The sequence below is a fragment of the Zea mays genome, chromosome 5, assembly GCF_902167145.1.
Source record: "Zea mays cultivar B73 chromosome 5, Zm-B73-REFERENCE-NAM-5.0, whole genome shotgun sequence".
NCBI classification, from domain to species: domain Eukaryota; kingdom Viridiplantae; phylum Streptophyta; class Magnoliopsida; order Poales; family Poaceae; genus Zea; species Zea mays.
Window position 1 is genome coordinate 213,774,368 of NC_050100.1, and position 11,633 is coordinate 213,786,000.

The 11,633-nt window shown below is 48.1% G+C and overlaps 1 protein-coding gene across 1 annotated transcript; it reads left to right on the top strand.

The window, feature by feature from the left end:
* The first annotated feature begins 7,827 nt into the window (after positions 1 to 7,827).
* LOC100285069 (endoglucanase 1) lies at positions 7,828 to 11,402 on the top strand. Its single transcript, NM_001157964.2, has 5 exons — positions 7,828 to 8,427; positions 8,574 to 8,786; positions 9,206 to 9,406; positions 10,137 to 10,391; positions 10,497 to 11,402. The coding sequence occupies exons 1-5, from the start codon at positions 8,173 to 8,175 to the stop codon at positions 11,202 to 11,204; spliced, it is 1,632 nt and encodes a 543-aa protein (NP_001151436.2). The 5' UTR covers positions 7,828 to 8,172; the 3' UTR covers positions 11,205 to 11,402.
* Positions 11,403 to 11,633: the final 231 nt, after the last annotated feature.

An 11,633-nucleotide genomic window follows, 5' to 3' on the forward strand; every position in this document is an offset into this window, starting at 1 on the left:
GAAAAAATCCTTTGTGGCCGTGTGATTCGTTGAGATTGTCATTGTCGCCGGTCCGCGAACCAAACACCAACCACATGCGATGCGATGCAAGACCACAATGATTAGGGGATGTTTAGCCCACTGATTATAGAGCAATAGCGAAAGTCCGCAGCCTCTTGCCTGAATCTCTCCCTTCACCGCAACACGGAGACTTGTCAGGTGCATGCATAGGCATAGCCATATATATAGGCTCCCGCAACAAGGAGAGTAGATGGGAATATTCGGAGGGTTCCGCGCCGGCAGATTCTCGGTTCAGCTCATCATCATTCTGCTGCCTGTATAGTTTACTTTACTTGTACGGCGGCAAGTACCAGGACCATGCATGCGGCCATGTGATTCGACACGCCGATGCTAATATGCTATGCTCGATCGGCAATGGATTGGAGCCCGCGGCTTTGGACGTCATGCTGGTGTCAGCGGGACATCAGCCTGCCAGGCGTGGTCTGTGCAGCCTGCACATGGCTGCATGCGGTGGGTGGCCCGGGGAGGCAGCGAGACAGACAGGGACGGTTGGACACGGTGGGCCTCGTGCTTCCTTCCTTTTGCTCGCACGAACAGGTTGTAGTACTAGTGTACGATCCAAATTTTTATGAAATACTGGCTGCCCGCTGGCTTCTCTTTTAATATCAATCGTCGCTTTAAGATTATGTGCTGCAACAGTGCAAGTACAACAACAACTGCTCCTATCAGTCAACCCCTTTTTCTGACTTGTATATATAGAGCAGGGTGACGCGTCATTGCCTTTCGTCATTGGCTGAAAAAATGCACTAAAATCCTCCATCTCTCCGAAGGGTGTGGCACACGATCAAGTCCGTAGTAGGCAGCAGCACATTCACGGTTAGCTGAACGGCAGCAGGAAATAAACGGGAGGATTTTCACATGTATCTTGGTGAGAAATTGGGCCACATATACAGAGCGTTTCGTGTGACATCACCGTACGTAGACACGTAGTATCATACGACAAAATTTATACTGAGCGTGCGGCTGCCCTACACGTAGGCTTCAACTTTTCTTTTAGCCTTTACGTTTCGTAATGCAAACCCCCTTGTTGACAAGTGGCGTTATGAATTGAACCAAAGCAGACTGGACGTATAATTTGCATATCTGCTACGCGGTCTAATTTGGACAGATTTAGCTAAGTTAGATAGTTGTTTGACTCACAACAGTCTATCAATAATGTGTTGGAAAAAAAAAATGCTCACCGACACAAGACGTGGTGGTGCAGTACGTAGAGAGACTCTACCTATACATAGCATTGGCGACTCTCTCGGTTTATGCTCTGTAATATAAGCACGATAAGAATCCCCTTTTCTATGATATAAAATTTCTGTCATAGATCAACAACAACAACAAAACGTCACAAAATGGTGTCTGTGACGGTATTAAATATTATCACGGATTGAGCGTTAAGGATTATTTACCTGCGTTCCAAAAACCATCATAGATCATCAAAGCAATTTGTGACGGTACCATACCGTCATAGTACAACACAAGGCGTAGCTAGTCCAACCCAAGTCCAGTCTCTGTGTGGTGAAAAATAAAAACCATCGATGAATTGACACATGATCAACAATGATTATGTGGACGATGGTGTAGATGCTTACACATGGATGATGAGATGGATGCTTACACCACCATCCATCCTAGCCCATTTTTAAGGAATCATGACCAATTTGTTAATGGGCCAAAATCAAGGGTGGTCCATTTATCAAATAGCCCATATCAACATGGTAACATTTGTTTTGCATTCCCGGCAAATCGTGTGCTGTGATGTGAATCTGTCCAGCTTATATACTAGTATAGTACCGAGCCAGACCAGCGTATGCTGCGAATCTGTCCAAGAGAAAAGGAAAACGAAGCTTCATTCAGGGGCATCATTCAACCACTAATGTAACATAGGGAAAAAAAACAAATAGTAGGCAGAATACAAGACTTCGAAATGAGCAAGGAAACATAATGTCTGACTCTGGAGTTGTCAACCTCTGAGTCTAGGTCGTAGATAGTGCCTAACCTCAACTATCTAGCTAGCTAGTGCCATCATCCTACCTCCCATTTTGACTCCAGTTTACATAATTTACTTTTTGTAAAGATAACTGTTTTTGTCTTAAAATAATTATCCATATGATACTTATGTCGACCAAAGTTTCTTAAATCTAACTAGATTTATAAAAAAAATACTAATATATTTATACGTGTAACTAAAATTATTATAAAAAATAGATTAAAAGATCTACATAATAATGTTAACTATTTACTACAAATGTTAATGGTTTTTATATTTAATAAAAGCTACAAACAATTGGTTTCTTAGGAAACAAGAACATGAATTATCATGAAGTGTATTATACTTAATTTATCACATGCCGCCCTACTCTTGGTGACAAATATTCCGTGTGCCCCACGCCGCCCGGACACCCCGGCGGCCGGCGCGCTTCGACGATCGGTGCCTGTACGTCCGGCGACAACACGTTGACAATTAATTAATGTGGCGAAAACAGCATCAGCAGCCGGCTGGGCGGCATGGTCAGAGCGTCAGGCCACCGTGAGTGAGTGAGTGAGTGAGAGGCGGCAGGACAGCCGTGCCGAACCAGGAGATCGATCGTGTTTCGGTTTCGTGGCAGAACAGCTATGCCATAGACCTTCGGGTCGCAGACAACGCGGCAGGCGACCTTGCATCCGCCTCCCCAACGGTGGCAGTCGTCGTCGTCCCTGGCCAGAGAAATGCCAGCAGCAGCAGCCCAGCCATGGATATGTTGTGTGGATCGGGAGTCAAGCTGCTGCTGCTGCAATCAATAATATAATCATGCTCCGCAGATTGAATACTGAATTGTTCAAGGTCGTTCCTTTGCACCTTTTTTAATCCAAACACTACCGGAATTTGGCTCTTTGCCGAGTGCTAAATTCTTTGCCGAGTGCCACGCAAAAAACCATCGGTAAAAGAAAACACTCGGCGAAGAAGCTCTTTGCCGAGTGTTTTATTTTTGACACTCGGCAAAGAGTTTCTTTGCCGAGTGTCTTTTTTTGACACTCGGCAAAGAGCTCTTTGCCGAGTGTCACAAATACAACACTCGGTAAAGACCTCTTTGCCGAATGTTTTTTTCCAACACTAGGCAAAGACAATTTAAAAATCACATTTTAAAGTAGTAAATTAATTCAAATGAAAAAGTTTTCAACTACAAATTTGTATAACTCATCATGATGTACAATTTATATATTGAACATTTCTTCATATGACAAAATAAAAATAAATTTGTTCATAAAACCTACGAGAGAGACGTATAGAATTTGTGCATATTGTTAGAACCATCATCTGAGATAAACAAATTATCAAACAACCAAAATAAACTTTATAGATCTTGAGAAGTTATAAAAGTTTATAGTTGACAACTTTTTCATTTGAAGTCATATTGTCAACGAAAACTACGTCTGAATTTAAAAAAATTAAAATTTGAATTTTGAAAACGACTTCGAAAGGAAAAACCACCAACATGAAAGTTGTAGGTATTGAAGAGTTATGAAACTTTGTAGTTGACAATGTTTTAGTTTGAAATCATCTTGTTATGCAAAACTATGTTTTAATTTTAAAATTTGAATTTTTCAAACTGTCTCGGATGGAAAAACCACCAAAATAAAAGTTGTAGGTCTTGAAATGTAATGAAACTTTGTAGTTGACAATTTTTTAATTTGAAATCATCTTATCATTGAAAATTTCGTGTGAAGTTTTTAAATTTAAAATTCAAATTTTATAAACGATCTCGGATGTAGAAACTATTAAAATAAAACTTTTAGATCTCAAAAAGTTATGCAACTTTATAGTTGTACACATTTTCAAATGAACTCATTTAGTGCCTTAAATAATCAAATTACTCTTGATTTGTTATAGTACATGGGGAATGGAAACGTAATATAAACATAATTGGTGTAGTAGTGTAGTGGTATAGGAGGTTATGCGCGAGAGAGAGGTTGCGAGTTTGAATCTCATCATTTACAAAATATATAAGTTTGATTCAAAATAATAGTGAAAAATGATAGGGCAACGGGTAAGGTAATAGGGTAGGGTTGGAGAGTTGTTCATAGAATTTAAAAAATATTTTGCTGTTTTTTTTAATTTTTTCGATTCTTAATTTGTCGAGTGTTTTTTGACACTCGGCAAAGTATTTGCCGAGTGTCCGAAAAAAAGCACTCGACAAAAAACCCTTTGCCGATAAAATCTTTACCGAGTGTTCTTTGTCGAGTGTAAAATAGCCTTTGCCGAGTGTCTTAGACACTCGGCACAGAACGCGATTCCGGTAGTCCTTTGCCGAGTGTAAAATAGCATTTGCCGAGTGTCTTAGACACTCGGCACAGAACGCGATTCCGGTAGTGAAAAGGGGAAAACGATGGGTAGGTGGCGCTGCCGCTGAGCTAGGAAAAAGGCTAATCAGAATTTTAATAAAATCGTTGCATATATACAACATAAACAAACTGCCAGCTTCGTTGATTAATGTATGCCCGAGAAACTTAGGTTACAAGTCTTCATTACAACATGTGATCGATCTTATATGAATATAAGATACACGGGATGTCTTGCCGAGTCTACTATATGATAGAACATCAGTATCACCGGAGTTTTTAAAAATACATGCTAAGTCCACAGATCAAGCTTTGACTTCACAAACCATGACAAAAATGCATGTACATAGTTGAAGCTGACCTTCTATGCGCCTAGAAAGGATCAACATGTCCGAGAGATGTCTAAAGAGAGCCTAAATTAGGCTAATTTAAAATTTCTTACAACAATTAAAATTTCTCCACCTTTCGTACCAGGGGCTAAGCTAGCTATGTTACTAGCTGTGGATGCAAATGCACCCCCACAAAATGCAACTTCTATAGATTCACTTAGAATTTCACCATATATGCAACACTAGAAAAAGTTCTTATGCACACACAAAGCTAAATGCACCCTCCTCAATTATACTCTAGCTTCGCCACTGTTTCACACCTAAGATTATTATATATTCCACACACATATTTTGCATTGTAGCTTCCAACCCTATTCTAGCATGATAGTTCTAGTAATATAAAGGCAAGGATTAAAGTGGTTAAATGTAAACAATCAAAGTAAGGGTTAGAAACACAACGATATTTTATCGAGATATTAGAGAGTCTGCACTCTTCACTAATTTTTGTTGGAGCACACACACATGGATCAAGTGATTTTTATAAGTTGATTCTTCGTCACTCCATTATGGTGAATCACTCATAACGGATGGTGCTGACATAGTATGCAATAATGTTCCATTGAAGAAGATAGAGTGTCAGACTAGTCCGAGAGTAGACGTCGCATGGTATGGATCTACCCAACGGATGGTGCTGACATAGTTCGACACAATAGTTATTGTGAGACGTCGGACGATGCTCAATAACGATGTCATCACCGAACGGTTTGACAGTGCACTGTTAGATATGTTGCGGTTGCAACAACTAGTTCACTCCTTTGGGGCAATAAATAGAACCCCAAATAGGCCATTTGAGAGGTGTGGGAGGTAAGGAAGATATCCATTGAGTTGAGACTCAAATATAATAGGTCTAGACACAAGTTCTTAAGGAACCACTCGATAAAGAAGAGAACATCACTCGTCATCGTCACGGCTACTTTGAACAACGAGAGAGGTAGTTCATTTGTTCAATCAAGCCTGTCGAGACTCTACAAAAAGATAGAAACAAATGTCCTTGCCATGAAAAAAAAGGCCCCGAACAAATCTCCATGACCACGAGTAGTAGCTACCTCGCCAAAAGATGACCCCCAACTAAACTAAGCAGGCAGTGCGACGGAAAACCCGTGCCGGCGACGCATCAACGTCGATCGTCACAAAAAGGAACAATTATGTGGATAAGTGCTTGGATCACGTACACAAAAGGCCTGATTTCCCTCCCTTGCTTAGTTGCTTCACAAAACAGTTTGCGATGAAAGGAGGACGTGCCAACAGCACGACGGGCTAGCTAGCTAGCTAGAGGGAGAAGCATCTCCCTAACGACACATATGATACGGCACCCCTAATTAATAGCAGGAACACGAACAGAGAGGGACGGAGGAGAAAGCTTTACTCGAGAGATGGGCACCGAACGAAGCACGGTCAAAATGTGCGTTTAATTGGCCAGGGACGGGACGGGACGAGCAATGATTAATTAAGCTAAACGTAACGCGTACCATACCATACCATACCAAACCATACCAACGAGCAGGGGACGGGGATGCAAGCAAGAAGCTTCCAAAATCCCAAAGAGATATAAACCAAGCATCTGGTCCGGCCTACCTACCTGCCTGCCCACCAGTCGTGCGAGGCAGGCAGCGGGAGTTACGTGTTCTTCAGCGGCAGTCGCTGGTTCATCCAATGGATGGACGGAGGGTCGACTCGAGCCGTCCGAATCGTTACAGCCGGGGAGTCACTGTCCGTCCATGGGGGAAAAAAGGGGGAGTCGCTGGCTATATTAGCTAGCTAGGCGAGTAGTTTCGTGTACACGCACGAAAAATAGGTAGCTGCGTCGTCCGTCGTACGTATATATACACGGCAAGCTGCTGAGAAAGACGTGAGCGAGGCTTTACCATGAGACTGCCGAGCTGTGCGTGTGGCCAACTACCTGGCGAGACATGCTCGCGGTTACCGACAAAATGTGCCGGGATCAGGTCGATCGCCAGTGTGTAGCAAAACCGGGAGAGTCCAACCTACAGGCGGCTACAGGCGACAGCTAGTGTATATAGTATACGAGTCTACTCTACTAGACTGACTATCATGTGCCGGTGTATATTCTACCCTGCGACCTGCGCGCGAATGGAGAACGAAGTCGTAGCGTTTGAACTAATCGTCACAAGTTGAGAGCTGGGTGCCAGGTAGCTTTTGCTAGCTCTAATAAGTTTACATATGTAATTTACGTTACAAATACAGGTAACCAAGAGCACATGAGTTCGGGGGGCATTTTGGATATTTCAGAAATGTCAAATGCTAGACTTCTTCACGCTAGTTGATTCTCCGTGCAATCCGCTTCTCCAGATTCTTAGAAAAACCGTGTACAAATAATTTACATTACCAAAGTAGCCAAACAGACCTTTAGTCTACTCGATGCATATGTTTGTATGTGTCGTTACATATTTTTGTTAAAGGAAGGCAGCCATCGCCACGCGGATGGGTTGACTTAAGACGGCAGGGCAGGGCGTGTAGGCAACTATCCTGGCGAGACATGCTCGCAGTTACCGACAAGATGTGGAAAAAAATTCTTTACGTACCGTATGTTACTATTTTTTTTACAGCCCCTCATATATACCAGCTGCTCATATATATACCAGCTGCTGGTCCGTATAAATAAAAGAAAAACAAATTATTAAAGAGTTATTTTGTAAATTTTGATCTGTGTTTATGAGGCTCCGACTGCTAGATGTGAGGGACTGTAAAAGATAACGTTTACATCTGGTATGTACAAAAATTTTTTCCCAAGATGTGCCGGGATCGGGTCGCCGCTCGCCAATAGCAAAACGGGATCATGTCGAGGTCGAGCACAAGCAGTGAAAAGTGACCGCATGAATTTTCCGATAATCGCTCACCGGCACCGCGTAAACGTAAGCCTGGAGGTGGAGGAGAGGAGCACGTGAAGCTGCCGAATGCCGATGACTGGGCTTCGATTTGTCGCGTGCCTGACGTTGCGTCCGAGCAGGAGCAGTATACGTGTCAGGCTCCGTCCCCAACCGCCTGCGCGCGGGCAGACAAAGGCCAAGGGAGGCCAAATTGCCCGAACGAGTCCACCCCCCTCCAAACACACCTCACCTCGCCCGGCCCCCAACCCCTCCGTTGCCGAGTCCCGAGTAGTATTCTATTGCATCCCCTCCGGGGAGGGCTGAACCAATTCAACACGCTGTGCCTGTGCGTGCGCTTGTGTCGGGGCGGGGTCGCAGCAGCCAGCCAGGATATAATCCCCGCGCGCGCCGCTCGTAAACAGAGGAGGGCGAGAGGGAGGCCGGCGAGGTGAGCCAGTCCTCCGATCACGCGCCCGCACACACGCACGGAGCGCGGCAGCCGGCAGGGAGGAAGAGCTTACAGGGCCACAGCAGGCAGGCAGGCAGGCAGGGCACGGAGAGGCTATCCACCACCGCTGCCGCACATGCGAGCGGGCGCAGCAGCGCGCGGGGACTCTCCTCGTGCAATGAGCGCCGCCGCGACGCCGCGCCACCGGCTCGGGGTCGCGCTTCTTCTCCTGCTGGTCCTCGGTGGCGCCGACGCGAAGGCGCACAGCTACGAGGACGCGCTGCGGAAGAGCCTGCTCTACTTCGAGGCGCAGCGCTCGGGCCGGCTCCCGCACAGCCAGCGCGTCACCTGGCGCCACCACTCCGGCCTCACCGACGGCCTCGAGCAAGGGGTACGTCGGTGGCTCCATTCCATCGCTTTCCCACGATCGCCGCGCGCCGGTGCACGGAATCGATCGAGATGGCTGTCGTTTTTTTTCTTTCCTTCTCCGTGATGATGATGGTGATGATGGTGATGATCGATCGCGCGCGCCAACAGGTGGACTTGGTCGGCGGATACTACGACGCCGGGGATCACGTCAAGTTCGGGCTCCCCATGGCGTTCACCGTCACCATGCTGTCGTGGAGCCTGATCGAGTACGGCGCCGACGTCGCGGCGGCCGGCGAGCTCGGCCACGCGCTCGAGGCCGTCAAGTGGGGCACCGACTACTTCGTCAAGGCGCACACCAGGCCCGATGAGCTGTGGGCTGAGGTAATCATCAACACTACAGTACTTGCACCATGCATCCACACACCGCGTGAAATCTCACCTGGTCATGCTGCCCATGCCCATGCCGAGAGAGAAAGAGAGACCAGTTCGCTGTGACTTGGCCTCGTGCGAAAGCTAGCTGTTACACAACATGATGAAGCTAGCTACAAACCAATTCAACTATCGCTTGTATACGAGTACTACTAGTTTATTAGTCACCGGTTTCTTCATTCGTTTCCCCCAAACATTCCAACCCGCCGCAACTATAGTATATATATTTCTCTCTGGCGAATAACAACAACCAGGTTAGGTGGCCCACCCATCGAACGTACGAAAAAAAAGTTGTGCGGTTCCATCCACATGGCATGCGCATCGGTCGACCCCCATTCATTTGCAAAGTGCTGACGTACGATTTCGTGCAGGTGGGCGACGGCGACACGGACCACTACTGCTGGCAGCGGCCGGAGGACATGACGACGTCGCGGCAGGCGTACAAGGTCGACCGGGACCACCCGGGCTCCGACGTCGCCGGCGAGACCGCGGCGGCCATGGCGGCCGCGTCCATCGTCTTCCGCGACTCCAACCCGCACTACGCGCACCTGCTCCTGCACCACGCCCAGCAGGTACGTAGTACTAGATACAGCAGTCATGGTACGGTGTTTGTTGCTATATGGTTCGTGCAAGTTTATTACTCGGGGAAAAAAAACATGGGCTGGAAATGTGCTGGACTAGTAGTAGCGGCAGTACGCGTCCGGTACGGCGTACCCAACTTTGGACTGTTGCGATCGAGCACCTGTCTATCTGCAGGCTGCTGCGTGTGCTGCTGTAGTCAAGCTAGACGTGCCTGCAGGCGTGTTCTTCCTTTCACTTGCGTTGTGTCAGGCAGGCCTCTCTCCTTCCTCCGCGGCACATGCCAAGTTGTGAGCACGACGTTTTTCAGATGAGGGGTTTCTGTCGGTTCGCCGGGGATGCCATGTGGGGCCGCCGGGGAGCCGGCGCGCGCGCAACCTAACGCGAAAAAAAGGAACGGAGAAAAAAAAAACACAAAGGGAGCTACCGTCTGGTGGTGGACGTGGAAAGCCTCGCGGTTTCCATGATTAGGTCGCCAGTTCCATCGCATAAACTGCTTCGAAACTAAGAAATGTAAACGTCAGCCAGCATGTGCTTGCTAATTCAACCACTCCTTGTTGTTTTTTTTTCTTTTCGTCTAGTTTAGGGTTTTAAGTAGGAACCGTCTTTTTTTCCTTCTCTTCTGTCTTTTTCCCATGCCAATTATGAGAGAGACCAGCTTTCGTTGAATAATTAGCCTGCACGTTACCTGAATGAACCATCTCTCTTTTGGTGTCCCTGCAGCTGTTCGAGTTCGCCGACAAGTACAGGGGCAAATACGACAGCAGCATCGCTGAGGTGAAGAGCTACTACGCGTCCGTGAGCGGGTACAAGGACGAGCTCCTGTGGGCCGCCCTGTGGCTCCACCGCGCCACCGGCAGGGCTGACTACCTCGACTACGTCGTCGACAATGCCGACAGCTTCGGCGGCACCGGCTGGGCCATCAACGAGTTCAGCTGGGACGTCAAGTACGCCGGCGTCCAGATCCTAGCAGCAAGGGTAAGGCATAAGTGACAATAATGCCAGCAACCCAGCACACACAAATTATTAAAAGAGTCGATCGCGGGACTGACTCACTGACACGTGCGTCCGTACTTGTTTCAGTTGCTGCTGAGAGGGGAGCACGCGACGCGCCACCGGAGCACGCTGGAGCGGTACAGGGCCAAGGCGGAGCGCTACGTGTGCGCGTGCCTGGGCCGGAACACGGAAGGCGGCGCGGACGCCAACGTGGAGCGCAGCCCCGGCGGGATGCTCTACGTCCGGCAGTGGAACAACATGCAGTACGTGACCAGCGCCGCGTTCCTGCTCTCCGCCTACTCCGACTACCTGGCCGAGGCCGGCGTCCGGACCGTGTCGTGCGCGGGCGGCGAGACCGTGGCGGCCCGGGAGGTGGCCGCGCTCGCCAGGGCGCAGGTGGACTACGTGCTCGGCACCAACCCCAGGGGCGTCAGCTACCTCGTCGGCTACGGCCCCAAGTACCCCAGCCGGGTGCACCACCGCGCCGCGTCCATCGTGCCGTACAAGCACAGCAAGGAGTTCATCGGCTGCACGCAGGGCTTCGACCACTGGTTCGGCCGCCGGAGCTCCAACCCCAACGTGCTCGTCGGCGCCATCGTCGGCGGGCCGGACCGGCGGGACAGGTTCAGGGACAACCGGGAGAACTACATGCAGACGGAGGCCTGCACGTACAACACGGCCCCGATGGTCGGCATGTTCGCCAAGCTGCACCGGTTGGCGCGGCAGGAGCGGGAACAGGGGCCGACGCCGGCGCCGGCGCCGGCGCCCGTCACGTCTGCAGCGGCCGATGTGTAAATAGATAGGAATGTAGAGGGGGGGCTGTACAATTTTCCCCATTCTTTGGTTCATTTTTTGTTGGGCTCTGAATTTCATTTTACACAGATCCAGGTTATTGTATACAAAAGAAAAGGTAGAGGCATCGACATGTGCAAATGTAAATCCACTACCAGTACATACGAGGGAAAGAAATGGCATTCTTAACTTATTGGTCGTTCTTGTCTGTACCTTTCCGTCGGAGATTCTTCATTCGTGCAGTCCAGCTTGACAAAGAGCACGTTATCTTCGGCTAACCGGGCGCTGCCGAGTTTTCAATGCCAATCTGGCACCATAAGGTCACTAGACCAGCTGCATAACACGAAGCACAGGCATAAAACACATGGTTAGACCTCAAAAGAATGGAAATAATGATGCTTTCACATGATTGCTGTCCTTTCTCTAAGAGCA